The sequence below is a fragment of the Aythya fuligula genome, chromosome 18, assembly GCF_009819795.1.
Source record: "Aythya fuligula isolate bAytFul2 chromosome 18, bAytFul2.pri, whole genome shotgun sequence".
In the NCBI taxonomy this organism is placed as follows: domain Eukaryota; kingdom Metazoa; phylum Chordata; class Aves; order Anseriformes; family Anatidae; genus Aythya; species Aythya fuligula.
The window spans coordinates 4,028,374-4,045,394 of record NC_045576.1 but is presented as its reverse complement, the minus strand read 5'-3'; the positions used below and the strand labels follow the sequence as shown (position 1 = coordinate 4,045,394).

Genomic DNA, 17,021 nt, shown 5'->3' with positions numbered 1-17,021 from the left:
AATGAGCGAGCCGGCAGCCCCTGCAGCCCCTTACGGGGTTTGTTAGGGATGCTCTGGTAGACACGCAGTTATGTTCCCCCAGACGCACGCACACAAGTTCACAAGCGAGCCGTGTTTGTTAGTCGGATCTCTGGCAAGTTCAGGCGTGCCTTAAAGGGTTTCTAAAAAGAGTAAATGAAGTGTTCCCTCTTGTACTTTTCCTCTGTGTGACCCACTTTTTGCACACGAAGTTGGTAAGCCAACTAGGGCACTCCTTGGTAGAGAAGCAAAATCTCCACTTTGATCTTCCTTTCAGTAAAACAATTCTCTTGTTGCTGCTTGACTGCAGGATTTCTCTCTAAATACCTGATGAAGCGTTTCCGTGTATTGGGTATCGGGATTCGGAGGAGGATACAACTGGCTGCCTGTGCTGTGAAACCCAGCTTTTCAAAAGCTCTTCTAAATTCTTCCAGCTTTCTAAAAAAAAGTGGCTGCCTGGTTCTTCTTTCTCTAGCACAATCAACATCTTCTCTGGTTTAAGTTAGGGAGTGTTCTAGAAGAGAAATTGCTTCCTGCCTGTATCGCTAATGAACTTTTATCTGTCACTGAACTTTTTTTACATATCCCACAGCACTGATGGCTGCCAGAAATCTTTGAAGATTTCTGGAAGAAGAAGCTAGTCATCTTCACAGGGCTAGCTTGCTAAGGCTGGTGGAGCTGGTTGTGCAATACCCTTTGAGCAAAGGGACTGGTTTACGTGGGTGTCGGACTCTACCCGAACTCCCCACGGATCTGAAGCACTGTTAGCAAGTCAAGAACCTCAACTGTACATGTATTTTCCGAATAGCGCTCCCTTGTGTCTTCAGTCCAGACTTTATTTCTGACTTAATTTACATTCCTGTATTCAAACGTGGATTTGTTACCTTCAAACCACGGACAATAAAATGAGAAGCTCTCCAGTGTGAAATACGTGGGCATATTCTGAACTGTAGGACGTAGGTATCAAGAGGACCTCTTTACATATTTATTCTAGAGCCATTCTGATTGGACATGGAACGTATTTGGGCAGTGATGCAGAATTAATAACTGGGTATTTCATCCATTGCACATTTTGCAGAACTCAAAGGTCTGAAAACATTTATCAGAAGGTTGATGCTCCTGTTTGGTTTACATGAAGGGAAATGAAGGCACAGAGACTGTAAGCAGGATACCAGGAACACAACCCCAGTTCTGCTCCAGGACTCAACCACTGTATTTCCTGCTGGAATAGGCATTCTCTGCAAAAAAGGACCCAAGTCTTTATCAAAAGACAACTTACATTTGGAGGGTTGGAGTTGTGCAATGAAAATAATTGCCCAATCATTTTTCCTTTTGTCTCCTAGGTGTCGTCATGCTGCCATAGCAAAGTACTTCGGCGATGTCACTCCACCTTGTAATAAGTGCTGCGATTACTGCAAGAACCCAGGGGCAGTGAAAAGGCAGCTGGAGTCACTGGAGCGCTGCAGCAACAGCTGGAATAAAACCTGCATCGGGCCCTCAAGTTCCTCTTGGGATAGCTACGACCCAGAGCTGTATGAAGGAGGAAGGAGAGGTTGCAGAGGTTTTAGCAGGTCTGTACTTGGTAGCTCAAATTCTGCTCACAGGAGCTATCAGAGAGGAGAGAGCATCTCACAGCTGCAGGCCCAGCCACTCCTATTTTCAGCACATGTTTCTGTGTGGTGGTATTTTCCTGTAACTTCCTGGCAGCAGGAGCTGGAATTTCATTTTCCACACACTTTGGCAGCCTTGATCAAATTCATGTCCCAGAGAGCGAAAAGCTGTTTTGAATGACCTAAGAATTGCCCTGCAGAGGGTAATTGGTTCAAGAAACCAGGCTGAAATTTTTGAAAGCACTAAATGGGCACAGCCCTGTTCACAGTCACAAGGTTCAGAAATGTTTAAACTGAGACCAGCTTGACAGCAAAGGACGGTCCAGAGCTTGTTCCTGGCTTAGTGCTGATGTCTGTTGGCCAGCAGGCTGGGGGAACAGTGACAGAACTTAGTCATCACAGAGGATATAATGGTGTGCCAGCATCAGATTCTTCTGCTGATCGCTAAATTTTAGTGTTTCCCCATCAGGCTGAGAGCAAAGGAAAGATGTGCAGTCAGAAACATGATTTATTCTGAAAAATGTTTGGCAGTGTGGAGATGGCAACTTCTCTTCTTCCTTGTTCGTTGGCTGTGTTGCAGCCATCGTGCAGCTCTGCCAGGATGAGTTTCCCCGTTTGCATTGCCCATGGAGCTCTTCCAGGATGCACAGCGCCGTTGGCTGGTGTAGGCCTCTGCTTTCCCTTAGCCTGAGACTCAAAGCTTTGTTCTTCGGGCAATTCCAGTTGAGTCAGAGGAAAGTGGTGTACTTGTGCCATAAGCTTGTGTTTGATCTCGGGACCTGAGAAGACACTGCCGAGGCATGGATGCTGTGCCCTTTCTGCCATCTCAGCTCCAAGGGCAGTAATGACAGACAGGGTACATGACCCAAAGCAGTGACTACTCAGCCCCATGGGAGGAGCTGTCAGAGCTTCTGAAACGAAGTCCTACATTCTCAGAGCAGTAGTTGCCTGCTTACTAGTTCATGAGATTAATAAATCCCATCGACACTGCTGTCCAGGTTGAGTAGTAGTGAAACTAAGAGCTCAGACTCATTCAGAAAGGCTCTGAAATACATCTTCTCTAAATCCTGGGATGACCTAAGCTTCCCAAAGCCTTTGCCACAGGTAATGCTACGTCTGTAGAAATGTTTTTTCCTTTTGTTCTCCTGCCTTATCCAGGTATGATGAAGAAAGCAGCAGGAATGGGGATGAAGTCAATGAAGAGATTCGGAAACGGGAGTGGAACGACTTCTACAAAAAGCAGATGAGTCTGCGCAAAGTGAGTTTGTGTACCTTTGTAAGAGATTCACGGATTGTTTGCTGTTAACCTTTATGCTGTGAGCTTGTCTTATAAAGGCTTTCCTGGCACTAGCGAAAGTAAATTATTGCGTCTTGCTGTCACTTGTTCTGGCTTTTACTGAGTACTTCTGCTTTTGTCACATTCTCCATATTCTGGGTCAGTCTCATAATGGGAAGGAATCCAGCTTACCTTTCTACAACGCTCATCAAGTGGATCCTGCTGTCTTTATGAACTCTGATATTACTAGAAAGAAATTTTCCCATTCAGCTTCTCTTGGATATTCCTATAGCAAAGTTGAACTTTTGTCTTTGATTCTCATCCTTTCTCTCCTTTTCCCCATTTTGCTGCCTTTTCAGTACCATTGTAACTTCAGCATTAATTTTCCCTGGAGCAAGGGGATAAAAATATATCTTGTGTTTCTAGACCTGCATGTGTGTTACAGGAATGGAAATGTTTGATTGTTTTTTTTTTTTTTTTTTTTAATTATTATTATTTTATTTTTTGTTCCAGGGCCAGGAACCAGAAAAAGATGATTTTATCCCTCCAAGTAAATCTCTTCTTTGATTTATAGTGGGTTTTCTTTGGGAGAGGGAAGTCTTGTATTTTGCAGCTGCACGTAATTTATGTAGCATCAACACTGGGGGTATCAGTCCCTAGGCACAGGGGTTGGGCTTTTGGCTGTGAAAGCTTGGCTGGAAGAGATGAATCTGGGTTTAGATTTGGTTGGGGTGAAGATATGGAATGCATCTTTCTGAACAACTTTTCCAAACAAGTTAGAGAGAAGGAACGTTGTCTAACCTGACTTTTTAGGCTATTTCTACAGTGTTTATGCAGCGGTATTCAATTGGAATGGAAACTGTTGAAAAACTTTGCCATTTGTATCTGTGCTACATGGAGCCCTGTCTAGCAACACAGGTCTTACACTGCTGTAAATGAATACCTGATGGCTCATGTTTCTCTGTTCAACCTCTTTATTTTTGGTTGGTGTTGGGGGAGAGCAGAATTGTTTTTCCTAAGAGCTGGAATGCCTTGAAAAAGGGCTTCCTGGGATGGAGAGGTTTTAGTGATGTTAGTCTTAAACTAGCAAAACAGAGCTTCTCATCCAGAGAAAGAAATCTCATTTTCCTTCAGTGACTCTCTTGGAATTCGTAGCTATTGCAGTTGAGAGGGGTGACTGTAGTGGTTCTTGGGGTGACTGCAGGGAAGAGCATAACAGGCAATAGTGGGCTGGCACCACCCCAGTGAGAGCTGAAATGTTCTGTGCTGTGATGCTACGATGCCTTTTTTCAAACGTCTCTGCTATGATAGGTGCAGACTGCCCCTTGAAAGACGCCTCCAGCAGAAGAATCTCTAAGCTCACAGTGAAGGTAAGAGTTTAACGTTGACTCCCTGACCCACAAAGAACAAAGCTTCTGCCTGTCCTGTTCTTACTCCTTCTGGGTTAGAAGTCCAAGGGGCACTGTGATTTCTGTAGAACATGTCTGAGTATCGCATGTTTCCTAGGGACGGGAACACTGCTTGAAGATACTGGAAGAAGCTTTGAGAGACAACCAAAAGGTTCCAGCAGAAGGAAAAGGGTATGAGACGAGAGACAAGGGGTAGTGTATGGAGTCCCTTAACACAGGCCTACTCTTCCCCAGGCAACAATACCACTTTCAGGGAATGCATTTTAATTGGTCCAAGGATGTATCTTCACCTAACAGCATCCTTCTTGTAGTCATGTTCATGATCAGACATGAGGATTCCTGTGTCTGATTCTGCTAAATCAGCTCGATCCCAGGAGTTGCAATTCCCCCCTGCCCCATAAGATGGGGATAGCGTACTTCCAAACTGAGCAAATGAACAAGAGGGCTTCAATTTAAATCTGTGCTCATCATTCCATTCCCCAGCAAGTCACCACTACATCCTTAATTGGGAGTTATCACTTACTCTTGCATCAGAGGTAGAGAATTTTGTACTTTCTGGGAGATGCTTAAGCATTAGTGTTCCCTTTGCAGATATAGAAGTGTGTCTTGCCAGAAATCACCCCAGCCTGTGTTACAGGTCAGACCCTCATGCCTGTGCCGTGGAGCTGGAGTATGAAGCTTTCAGAACCAGTAAAATGGCAAACTCATACAAGGCATCTGTGCTAAAGAAGGTAGGGCCCAACATCTGCTGTTGCTTGCCCTTGCCTCTTAACATGGTGTGACCTCAGCTCAGCTCAGGGAAAGGAGTAGAGTTTGTGTGGGATAGATGGAGAAATTCCACTTTGCCTTGGATGTCTTCCAAATCTTTCTTTGTGGCTTTGTTTCCAGGAGGAACCAGGATCATGTTGGTTTCACATCCTCGTTGGCTGCATTCTGTGAGCTTACAGCCTTTGGAAACCTGCATTATCAGTGCAAGCTTATCCAGATATCCTCTAGGTGTAGCAACAGAGGGAATGGGAAGTTCTTTAGCTTGTTGCTGACAATAGAGCAGCCTAGGTTTAGATTAGCTGGTTGCCTCCTTGAAGATGTTCCTGTTCTTGAGACAGGTGTATCTCCATATTTGTTTTACCAGCTACAGCTTTGAGTGTGTACTTAGGCAGGAATACACAAAGATTTTTAGTCACCAGGAGTTTGCTTCTGTTCTCTTTTCAGGTAGCAGAGATCAACAAAGCCTCAAAAGGTGGAGAGTTGTTCTCAGTCTTTGGGTCAGGAGCTGGTGGCAACAGAAGCTTGGAGACAAAATCTGAGTCTCCAGCAGAGGAGAACTTCCTCCCTGCATCCCAGGTTTACTCGGTGAGTGCAGATGGGATGGACAAGGGGGGAATGATATGGCTTGCCTACCTACTTTTTTATTACTGTTTTTAAAGTTCTTTTTGTTTTTCTCATCTCACTCTAACCAAAGATGCTGTCTGTTTCCCTGCTGTGGGGCTATGGCGTTAGACTACTCTATTTGCATGATGTCTCAGTTGATGGTCATGATGAGGAGTCAATTTTAGAGCCCTACCCATCTTACAGCTGTACGAACCGTAGTGTATTGTGCACATAAACTTGGTCCTTTTAGAGCTGTGCACACAGGACCTCCTTGCTGCTCTCATACCCTATTTTTTTTTCTCCTTCTTTTCTCCTTAGTTCAAACCCAAGCGTGTGGGAGCTGGGTTTCCAAAGAGTTCCAGCTTATTCCAGACAGCTTCAGAACTGCTGACGATCCAGGAGGAAAGCAATACGAAGCTTGTCAAAAAAGAAGATTGTCCAAATGAGCAAGACAACAGCAACTGTAATCTGGAACCAGACAAGAGAAACCGTGTTCTCCAGAAAAAAGAAAAAGCAAAAAAAGAAAAAGCAAAGCGTGAGAGTTCTGAGGTAGAACTACTCCTTCCTGAAAAGAAGGGACAGCAACCCAGTCCAGACACAAAAACTGCCCTTTGTGATAGCCCTGCTAAGAAAGCCAAAGTTAGCAAAAAGCAGCAAATGCTGGCAGAGGCAGCCAAAAAAGAATCACAGGATATTTCCAAGTTCTTCTCCGTCTCCAAAGGTGGGTCTAAAGCCAAAAGTTGCAGCACAGCAGAGGAAGTCAGCTGTTCTGCAAGCACACTACCTCAGGTTTCTTCTCAAAGCGTATGTCAAGAGACACCACCACCTCAGGGAAACAAAGATGAATCTGGAGAGGATCTGACTGCACAGTCCCAGGCAGAGAATGAAGAGCTGGGGGGGACAGAAGGAACACTGACTGAGAAGGAGGAGGATTTTAAGACCCAGCAGGCTGCTGAATCTGAACTCCTTCAGGACGAACTTGATGTAAGATCCAGGTAATACCTCCACCTCTCTCCTCCCTTTGTTACCCCATTAAGTAGCTGTAGGGCCCCACCAGCCTTGTCCTGGAAACTGAGAATCCATGTCAAATCTCTAGGCTGCTGAGGAAAATTCCTGCTTTACTGTGGAGTGTCTAATGGCCGCTGACAGTGACTATTGGAATGAATTAAATTGCCCTTCTCTCCACTCTTTCCTCCAGTGTTGCTGAAAATGTCACAGAAACTGAGTTAACTGTTATTGGGGAAGGTCAGAGTGCGAAGCGACCAGGATGGGATGAGGTAAGACTTTAATGGCTGCCGATTTCCTCTACTTTTGTTCTCTTTGTTCCAAGTTGCTCCATGGAAGTGATGCTCCTGGTCTGAACTTCACCTGGTAGTGTTGTTTAGCTGGGGAGGGCCCAGCTGTAATTGCAGTGGAGAGAACTGTAGATGAGTTGCCCTCCTGAAGCCTCCCTGCCACCCACGGGGCCAGTGCCAGCAACTCAGACTGCAGTGGAGAGCTTCCACTGCACGCTGCTCTTTGTCTGCAACACTTGACCGTACCTTTTCCTGGTAACTTGCCTGGAACAATTCTCTCCACCCCCTCTAGATCTGTAACTATTATTAGCGAGACGCCTTCTCCATAAATGGGAACAACCACAGGTCAGTCTAGCAATTAGCTGCCCTAATGAGAGTATAGGGAAATAGGTGGTAGTCTGATCAGGTTTTTTTCAAAGCCCCTTTTATGTGGGAAAATGTATTATGTCTGCAGAGCTTCATGTCCCCAAAAAGTTCCGTAGGTTCCTGCATGGTATCCACTACAGGAAGAGACTGCTGGATGCTGCAGAGATTCATGTTCTCAGGAGGAAGTGGCTGTTTGAAAGTGTAATGCTGCTGCAGGAATTAGTGATTTGGGTTTTCTTCTGTCCCACCTCCAGGATATGGAAAGCCCCGCAACAAAGCGGCTACGGACAGCAGCAAAATCTTCTATTCTGTCCCAGCCAGAAAGCAAAAGTGTTGGTCCAACAAAGAAGAAGGTGACTTTTGATCCAAACTTATTGCAGTGTGATAAAGAAGAAGCCAGTAAGACCATACAGCCAGCGACCAAAAGCGTGTCCCTCAAGGAGACAGCAGACATCGTTGTAAAATATTTGACCCCATTCTACAAGGGCGGCAAATTTGCTTCCAAGGTAGGCACAGCTCAGGACCCTTTCAAGCAGAAGGAGACTGCATCTCCCCAGGGATCTGGGGCCCTAAGAAGGGAACAATGGTATTTCCATATATTTCCACATTTAATTTCTGGGTCACATCTCGGTATGTGCCATGAATGGTTTGTGCTACAGCCTAATGGTTTGTGCTACAGTACTAAGGACGAGACAAATGCAGAATTAAGCCTGGTGAATTATTGATGTCTGCTTTCTGCTCTTTATCCTCCCTCTCTCTGCAGGATCTGTTTAAGGGCTTTGCTCGGCACCTGTCTCACTTACTGACGGAAGATCAGAACCCTGCCCGCAAGACTGGTGAGTTGGAGCTGTAGAGAGCACCAAGAATCTTGGTTTCTTGTGATGCTAAATGAATTGATGGCTCTAGATGTCTTAAGTATCATCTCAAAGGTGCTGCTGCTTCTCTTGCAGTGAAGGAAGAAGCACAGAGACTCATTAAGGAGTTTTTCAAAACACGAGTCAGATGTGAGAGTGAGACAGACTGGCAGGAGCTGCAGAGCTCGGAGAGATGATCCTTGCATTGCGTTCATCAATTCCTTCTTCCAGTAGTGGGACCAGGGGATCCAGAAGAACTTAGCCACGGAGGGGTTTATGAAACTGCAGAAGTGAACTGTCTTTCCCCACTGCATTTTTGCTCTCTTCAGCCTGCGGTGCCACCTTAGTGACACACGTTTCCACAAAACCAGTTTCTGTGAACCTATGGAGAGTTTCTCCACTAACCAGAGCACCGAGGTCCTCCAGTACCTCGTGCCAAGAGGTACGAAGTCTCCATCTGCTGTGTAGGTTAGGGGGCTGCTGCCTCAGGTGTTTTGCAGTGCCTCCAATTTCTGTCTCTGCAGCGGTCTGGGAAGGCATCTTTCTGGGACTCTGCTTTGGGATGGCATCCTCTTGCTTCCTAGATGGCTGTTCCTCCTGCTCCCCCCCCCCTTAGTTCTTATTTGAGTGTTACCAATAGAAGCCTTATGCTACAAACGAGTTCACATGCTTTTGCTCAGGGCTGCCAATGCTGAACTTGATGTTTAAGTACCTGGATGGAATGTTTTTCCTTGGAGGGCAGCAGGGGAGTGTTTTGTTTTTACTCTGCAGGCAATGCCTACTTTCTGGAGGTACAGAAACTCAGATTCTTTTTGTTTTAATCCCAACTTTTTTTTTTTTTTAAACTGTGTCTGGTTCTGCCTGCCCTTTAACTGAAGTGGTGATGCTGTCTCGGTATTAACCTCTCTGGTAGTGGCACCAAGGTGGCCAACACTTTTCCAGCATTGCTTCTAACCCCTAAAGCCATATCTGCTCCCTGTGCCTCACCCACAGCCCGCAGTACAGAGGGCAATGCTGCTGTTACTACTGGTTAATGTACTGCTGTGGCCCTCAAGTTGACACTGCGGTGCCTCTGCTGCTATATTTATATAAGGACCTGAACTGTAGGGTATCAGTGGGCTTGAAATAACCTGATTCCCTGGCACAAGTCCTTTCTGTTGGGTTTTAGTTAGGTTCTGTCTTTTTTCCATGCTTATAGAGGCTGGTGGCCTCAGGCAGTATTGCTGCTAGAGGAATCTGCAGCCGGAGAAGCCATGAAACGGGCTTTTGAATCACTGTACTCAACAGATGATTATTTTTATGTGCTGAAGGGTATGTGCAGAACTGACAATAAAAGTGTTATTGCAGCTGTGGACTCTTCCTGGAGGTTTTTTCTTACCTATCATATAGGCCGGTCTTAGTTACATTAAACAGACATGAAAGCTTGCTCTTTTTATCTGAGCAGGCAAGCCCGGGATGGGATGGGTGGGAAGTGTGTAGCAGCAGACACCTCCATCCCCCAATAGCTGCAGGATATTTCTAGCTAAGCACCAGGAGGAGAAGAACCTGGAAATGTTTACCTCAAAAGTCACTTTTATCTTCAGCTTTCTCTGCTCAAGGGGAGGACAAAAGGGCTTTACAAGAAGTCTTTGTATAAAAGAACTATTTTTTCAGCTGTTGCCTGCTGGCTTCTGTTTCACCTTCCCATTAAAATTTTTGTTACATCAGCTATCTCCAGGAACCCCTATATAAGGTTACTATCTCCAGCGTTCAGTGCTTGTAGAGTTCAGCTGCTGCCTGGGTGAACTTTACAGAAATTTTGTGCAACTTGTAAAAGCAAAGGACGTCCAAAAGGGCATGGGGAGTTGTAGCACGGTGCTCAATCACCACGGAGAGCAGTTCTTCAGATGAGTTGTATTCCTATGTAAGGCAGCAAAAGCTCAGAAAGAGAAGGGAAATAAGGATGAGTTAATCTTCAGAGATGGTCTCTGTTCCTTTCTTTCGTATTGCTGTGGCACTTCAAGGCACTAGCCTTGCAGTAGTACTGGTGAAGGGAGAAGGTGCAGCACACACTCCAGCAAGGACCTCTCTGGCCCCAGCAAGCAGCATTTGCAGGAATTTTCCTGACAGGGAAGCCACTGTGCCTACTGCTGGCATCAGCTCACCAGCAAGAAGCTTGCATTAAAGAACTCTAGATCCCATTCCCAGCCAACAGTGACCACGTTTTCCTGTAACTTTTCCAGTTAGCTGCAGGTCACCCATCCCACATTTGATGTAAAGCAGTGTCTGTCATCTCATAGCTTCAAAATAGCCACTCTGCAATTATTTTATTAGTCTCCTGTAATAAACCTTTTAGTTCAGTAGGCTAGCTGTAGCAATAAAAATAAATTAAGTGTTTTTATACAATTTGAGAGACTCTCCTATACTGTCATTCCCCTCGAATGCACTTTCTCATGGGCATGGAACCACAATGTAAGTATGACAGCTTCATGGACATGATTGACTTCTTTATAGCAGAAGGAATAATAAGTATATGCATACATCAGTAAGAAATTAATTAACAATAAACATTCTTACCATTGCAGCTCAATCTGTGCCCTAGCAGATGTAGCAATCGTATATTAACACTGATCTGCTTTGCAATTAAGATGCTGTCTACAAGCTCCTGCTTCACAAACCCTGCTACAGGGCTTCTTGTGTATCAATAGAGAGAAGAAGCTGGTCTATGGAAGATGGCAGCAGCCAGTGCAGTCATTTCATAACCCTGGCTTTGCTTTCTGATACACGAATCGCTAGCAAGTATCATCAGTCTTTACTTATGAGCCTCAATTTAAAAAGAGAAAAATAGTCCCTCAGTGCGTAGCTTGAAGGCAGTTGCTTGCATCTGTTCAGCTGCTCCATGCTGGATCAGGCAATGAAGAAGCAATGGAGTGGAAAGGGTGTCTTGTGGGTTGTTCAACCAGTGCAAGCATTGCTTCAAGGAAAAGGATTTGGTGACTGAACAGCAGGTCACAAGGGGTGAGATTGCGGCCCAGTCCATCAACAAGCACACCATCACTGTGGTGGCAGTCTTAGAAAGCAGCTGTCTGAGATCACGGATGTTTCTGGGACAGACCTCTCCAGGGGACAGGCAGGGAGCACTGAACAAGCTCAAAGGAAACTGGTGCTGTTCTGCTTGGTCATTCGTCTCCTTAGGCTTTAGGGATGAAAATCTGTTTTATCCAGGATGACAACAATCATGTGATACATTTCTTTAGCCTGTCAAAATACAAATGAGTACCAGTCAATCTCTACCCCAGCAATGGCTGCTTCTCATAATTAAATATTCCCATAATTACTTCCCATAATTAAATACCAAGCAGGCACTGGGATTTCAAACTGCAGTTTGGGAACTGGTAAATGCAGCGTCCCCATCCACCCCAGGACAGAAGCGAACAGCAGGCTCTTAGCAGAGGCTCAGCTGGGGAGTAGAGGGCAATTTCTGAATTGCCCCGAGGAAGCTGTGTGTCAGGGCTGATCATCTCACCTGTGGCAGTTCAAGCCACAGAGACTTGGGACTGGCAGCCGAGCCATAGTTCAGTTCTATGCCGGGGAGCCCACCATCAGAGGTGGGCCGCAGGGTTCGCATCTTCTGCAGCTCATTCAGTGGGATGACGTGGGAGACTGCCTGTGGAAAGAAAAAAGCCACAGAGCATTAGCTGGTGCAGTCCTTTAAGAGCAAAATGATCTGATTCTGGCCAAAGAGGATTAATATCTAGAACTTATTGAAAGCTGAGGCAAAGACTAGGGCCCAGGGCAGAGTAAGTGGAAGGGCTGCATTTAATTGCTAGGCCTCGCTGCCAGTGCATCCCTGGAACTCCTACAAGCCTAGGCCAAATAGGAGTGTGTTTTCTACACTTAGTTTTACTGTGCACCATGCTCGTTTGCATGATCACTGCTGGACTTGCAAAAGAGCTCACACTATTACTAACTCTTCTACTGCTCTTGTCACTGGCTTTGGGCTAGGGCTGCTGTTAGAGTGAATGGCTGCAAGGCACATAAATACAGCCTCTTCCTGCACAAGTCCTAAAAGTCAGAGCTAACACCTGAAAGACATCAGGGCTTGGGACACTGAGGAAGAATTATCTAACATACCTGGGTGATGTTATCCACCACAATGATCTGTTCATTATTCACACCAAAATAGCAGGGCACAGGGATTGTGCTGTCGCTCACTCTCTCTACAAAGTACAAGTTGTAGCCAAAGAAGGGCAATTTCATCACGTGCTCTGTAAGAAAGCAGAAAGGTGGCATTCAGGCAGCAGCTTCCAGCCAGCAGTCTACTGCACCTGCCTAAGGAGGTCAAAAGAGGCAGGTGCACTTTTTAGTGCAATTGACTTCTCCCACCAACCCTACACTCCTAGTGTTTAACTGTCAGCAGCCTGGACGGATGTGCCATCCTTTTCAGAATAGAAAACAGCTGTGCAGACAGAGTATCAATTAAAGCACAACTCATACAGGGCTCTGAAAGTTTTCTGCAGTTTTACCAAGAGGTGTGACTTCTACCATGATGACCATGCGTGGAGGCATGTGCCAATCTGCAGAGAAACACTCTCAGGGAGTCATGTGTCATGGATCATTCTAAGCCCCAAAGATCCTTGCCAACCTCATCACCTGTCCCAGAAATGCATTCAGAGGCAGCTTCCATCACAGTCAGGACAGATTACTACCCAAGTAGATCTGGATGTCTCCTCACCTATGAACTGGATTTTTGCATCCAGTGGTTGGAGTGGCTGCCTGGTTCTCAGCAGCATCCCGAGATGGTTCTGCAGAGTCTGGGGACTGATTTGGGACTGCAAAGGCATTGGTATGTACTCCTTCAGCTCTTCCCTGTGCCAAAAAATAAAGAGTAATTCACCCCCTGCCCAGCTACAATCAAAAGATAAACCAGGGGGGAATCAGAGAAAGGAGGGGATGTAGCAACAATTTTCAGTAGAAGGGCTGGGGGCAAGGGTGGAGGGGGAGAGAGAAGAGCACAATGGGTCACATCTAAACTGGTTAATGTGTGAGGAAACAGAGACAGCTGAGAGCATCGTATTTCCATAGAGAAGGCTGTGTACCACTGACTAATACGCTAACAGAAATCCCTCCTTTCTGGAGACAGCAGGAGCTCTTCACACAAGAACTGTAGCATGTAAGTAGAGCTACGGGGTGTTTCTTTCACAGGCAGTCTCAGCTGAAAAGCACCTTTCACTAATTGTTGTGTGTGCCACCATAGCACTACACAGAGCAGAGTTTCCCACACCCAGCAGGGTTCTACCCTTGCCCCTGATGCTGTAAGGGGATTTGATGGTGATATTACCTCCATCACCTTCATCTCTGTTACATGGCTACAGCTGAAAGCTTGTACACTTTGTTCTTGGTACCACAAACACATGGCAGCCTACAGGAATGTTTGTGGCACCCTCATGCCTTGAACTCAGCAAGAGTCACAAAAGGAAACATGGAGAAGGGATGGTCTGCATTAGGAGTGTGAACGGCAGGTAAACTTTCTTGGTTACAAGGCAGGAGTCAGACACCAAGTGACATTAATTAATGACTTATGCTCTCCAGAATTGTCCACTCCTTAATTATCCAGAGTAGTTTCAGGCCCCTGCCCCTAACCCATGTGATGACAACAGAGACCCACCCTGAGACAAACATACCTGGGGGGAACAGAACTCTCCTGCTCTGTTTTGGCCCAGTGCTGGAACAGAAGCAAAATGGCCACCTGCATCTCCACTTCTTGATTATAGCTCAGCAGCACCTTCCCATTCAGGTAATCCCACAGCACCTGAGAGCACAGGAAAGAAGGTTTTGTTAAAGCTGCCAGGAGGTGCAGGCAGATCGAAGCAGCACCAGGCTGCAGAGACCCCACATCCTGCCTCACAGATAGCTCAGGCTGATAACTCTAAAACAAAGGCTTGTTGGGCTCAGGACGAGCATGCAGAACTGCACACAGCATGTCTGGAGCAGTACAGCTCATAGGCTAGGGCCACATAAGCACCGCCTTGTTTGCCTTCGTAGCATCACCTGCATCACTCAGTCATTCCCAGGAACGACATGCAAAGCCAATCAGCCAAAGCCCTCACACTTCTTCAGCCCCTTTGGGACATCCCCCCTGGCCTCTCCTCTAATTCTGCCCCTGCTAGAGAGGTTCCTGGTGCTCACAGTGCCCTTGTTGCTTACCTGTCCATAATGGACATCAATATAAATTTTGTTCTCAAAGTGCAGAGGTGTCTTCCAGGTGAGTCTGCGTAAACTCACAGTCACCAACGCATCCTCCAGCAAATAATCATGAAGATATTCCTCTGTTCTCATCGGCCTCACCATTTTACCTATACATTTATGCAGAGAGAGGGTCATCACTCTTGGTGCTGAGACAGTGAGCTGAGCTCCACAACACGGGAAAGGAGCCTTCCTGCACTCCTCTGTTCCACCCTGCCTATAACAACTCCCAGCATCAAAGGGATGCAGACCCCACACAGAAATACACCACTTTATGGAACAAGCAGCACAGCCCCTGAGAAGGCACAATCCCTAACCTTAGTACAGAGGTTAACTCCTGAAGAAAAACCTCCCCAGAGCCAGAAAGGGCAGGTATATATTTGAAAAAGTAGCTGTGATTCTCCCTGTTGGAGAAATTGCTTTAAGAAAGAAGGTAGAGCTGGTCTCTCTTTACTTGCCATTATTATTGTTGGCACTCCTGATGGCAAAAAGAGCAAATTCCTGCATCTCTTCCGGCTCGCCTGCCCCCAACTGCTCACAGATCTCCTGCACGAGCTCCTTGATCACCTGCAGTGAGGAAAAAAGCAGTTAAGTACCATGGCCAGGCAAGCCCAGTTCAGCCCCAGAACAGTTAGACGTGCTGGGCCTGGTGGAAGGCAGCAGTACAGCTCTGGCCGCTGCAGAGGGAAACAGGCTGGGTGAGGCATGCCAGCACTGCACAGGCTCCACAGAGATGGGCTACTACAGGGATTCTTAGGAAGGGCGTGGGAAACCATCACAGAACTGAGGGAAGCGTAGGACAGGTCCAAGGGTTGACAGTTAAGCAAATTCTGTGGTGTTGCTCCAAGTCCAGATCAATGGAGAAATGCAAAGCAGAAAACTCACAGTGAATGTCCTGATTCGGGCAACGTATTCCACTCCTCCAGGCATCGATATCTCCAGCCGGCGGGCACCACGTCCTTTCTGCAAAGGACAGTCTTTAGGCAGCAAGACACACAGGATCCCATCTGCCCCACAACCCTTTCTCCCTCTTCGCTCCTCAGCTCATCCTCTCACTACTTGCCCGCAGTACCTGACTCTTCCCCCCCCACACATCCCTGTCTATGGGGCATTTTGCTTCCCATTTCCCTTACGGACACATGCCTGATGTCCTTTCTTGGAACAGTAACTGCTCTTGCTTCCCACTTCTTCCATATGTAGTAAGGCTTCACATGGCACCTCCTGCCAAGCCTCTGCCCTCCCTCTCTTCCCAACATCCCAACTCCTCTGCCCGTCAGTACCAGCAATGCCTCCAACTCCACCGGGAAAGGAAGGTGGCGACGACCCCCATACATGAAATTTTTCCGCAGGTTGCTCTGACAGATCTTGGCTACATCTGTAGGAAAAGAAAAAATACTGAGCCAAGCAGATGACCAGGCGTTGTCTCCTACAGTTTTGGGTCTTCTTGGCTGTGTTGTTTAACCCCGTGCCAACATGAGGAGAGGAAAGAGACCCCTACTCTGCCAGGAAACATCCAAATCATGAGGAGCCAGCCCCAGACAGTGCTTAGGGCAACAGGAGTACACATGAATGCCCAGACAGAACTAGAACCCTCTTTTCTGAGAGTATTCAAACCCAAATACTTCATAGCTGATGACTGCTGAAGACCACAGCCTGACTTTCCCCCAAGATCTAGCTACCAAAATGGGCTTAAGTCACAGGGCTCAGCTAAGTGTCAGGGAGAGACACAATTCCACTTTGCTTGGGTGAAAATGCAATGGAAAATGACCTCTGCAAACAGAAAGACTACCGATACAAAGCAGACTTTCACCTACAAGTTCAGCTCCCTCAGTATCCCACTCATTTCTCCTGCCTGACAAGATAAGGGAGATTTCCTAATTGGACCACGTTCCCACCTAGATCCTGTCTCCTTTCCTTGACTACTGGGCCTTTGTAAAAAGAGGGCAGACGTTTATTCTACAGGACACAGAAACAGCCATACCATGGTGAGTGCTGGATGGATCACTGCTGGCTTGCTGCAGGAACTTGGTGGTGTAGGGCATCAGGATTTTGGAAGGGAGGAAGTACCCGGTGAGCAGGTTTAGGAGCAGCCAACCACGCAGAACACTCTCCCTGTGGGACAGAAAGAACTGTGGGCACCTTGGAACAAGGCAATTCCTGCTCCATCCAGCTCAAAGTCACCCTCTGCCCTTCTGACCACCTACAGGAGGTGCCAGTGAACAGACGGTGGTGGGGACACAGCTGGGGACAGTACACCATGAAGGGGGCAGCCTCTGCTCCAGCCCTGCCATCCACACAGCGAGGCAGACAGCTCCCCTCCAGCCAGGCCCAGGAGCTGACTGCTGGTACTTACTCTTTGTGGTTGAGAGTGACCTGTTTGATGACCTGGCAGTAAACTTCATCGTGCAAATTCTCCTTCTCCTTGCACAGCTGCATTCAGAGAGAAGAGAGCATCAGAGAGGTGAAGAGAGCATCAGAGAGGCTCCAGGTCATCTCTGTGCCCCTTCTCTTCCAGCTCCTGAGCTTTGCCAAAAAATTGCAGATTCCCAATGTGACGTAAAGCTTGGGCACGACAACGTCTGGTCTGTAGTGCTATA

At 46.8% G+C, this 17,021-nt stretch overlaps 2 protein-coding genes across 2 annotated transcripts in view; one reads left to right on the top strand and one right to left on the bottom strand.

Annotated features, from left to right (window-relative positions):
• RECQL5 (RecQ like helicase 5) overlaps window positions 1-9,545 on the top strand; it is a 37,955-nt gene extending 28,410 nt beyond the window's left edge. Inside the window, exons 8-19 of the mRNA XM_032199502.1 lie at window positions 1,362-1,589; window positions 2,787-2,886; window positions 3,418-3,454; window positions 4,216-4,274; window positions 4,411-4,484; window positions 4,951-5,044; window positions 5,526-5,666; window positions 6,003-6,679; window positions 6,883-6,961; window positions 7,600-7,851; window positions 8,109-8,181; window positions 8,296-9,545. Coding sequence (XP_032055393.1) covers window positions 1,362-1,589; window positions 2,787-2,886; window positions 3,418-3,454; window positions 4,216-4,274; window positions 4,411-4,484; window positions 4,951-5,044; window positions 5,526-5,666; window positions 6,003-6,679; window positions 6,883-6,961; window positions 7,600-7,851; window positions 8,109-8,181; window positions 8,296-8,396 — 1,915 coding nt within the window. The 3' untranslated portion in view covers window positions 8,397-9,545. The remainder of the gene's footprint in view (window positions 1-1,361; window positions 1,590-2,786; window positions 2,887-3,417; window positions 3,455-4,215; window positions 4,275-4,410; window positions 4,485-4,950; window positions 5,045-5,525; window positions 5,667-6,002; window positions 6,680-6,882; window positions 6,962-7,599; window positions 7,852-8,108; window positions 8,182-8,295) is intronic.
• Window positions 9,546-10,956: 1,411 nt separating this feature from the next.
• The window catches only part of MYO15B (myosin XVB), a 43,693-nt gene continuing 37,628 nt past the window's right edge, over window positions 10,957-17,021 (bottom strand). The window contains exons 55-65 of the mRNA XM_032199912.1: window positions 16,778-16,854; window positions 16,406-16,536; window positions 15,705-15,799; window positions 15,310-15,387; window positions 14,883-14,991; window positions 14,386-14,534; window positions 13,863-13,990; window positions 12,914-13,047; window positions 12,313-12,446; window positions 11,705-11,845; window positions 10,957-11,436 (exon numbers count right to left, since the gene is read on the bottom strand). Of these exons, the coding sequence (XP_032055803.1) occupies window positions 11,377-11,436; window positions 11,705-11,845; window positions 12,313-12,446; window positions 12,914-13,047; window positions 13,863-13,990; window positions 14,386-14,534; window positions 14,883-14,991; window positions 15,310-15,387; window positions 15,705-15,799; window positions 16,406-16,536; window positions 16,778-16,854 (1,236 nt within the window). The 3' untranslated portion in view covers window positions 10,957-11,376. The remainder of the gene's footprint in view (window positions 11,437-11,704; window positions 11,846-12,312; window positions 12,447-12,913; window positions 13,048-13,862; window positions 13,991-14,385; window positions 14,535-14,882; window positions 14,992-15,309; window positions 15,388-15,704; window positions 15,800-16,405; window positions 16,537-16,777; window positions 16,855-17,021) is intronic.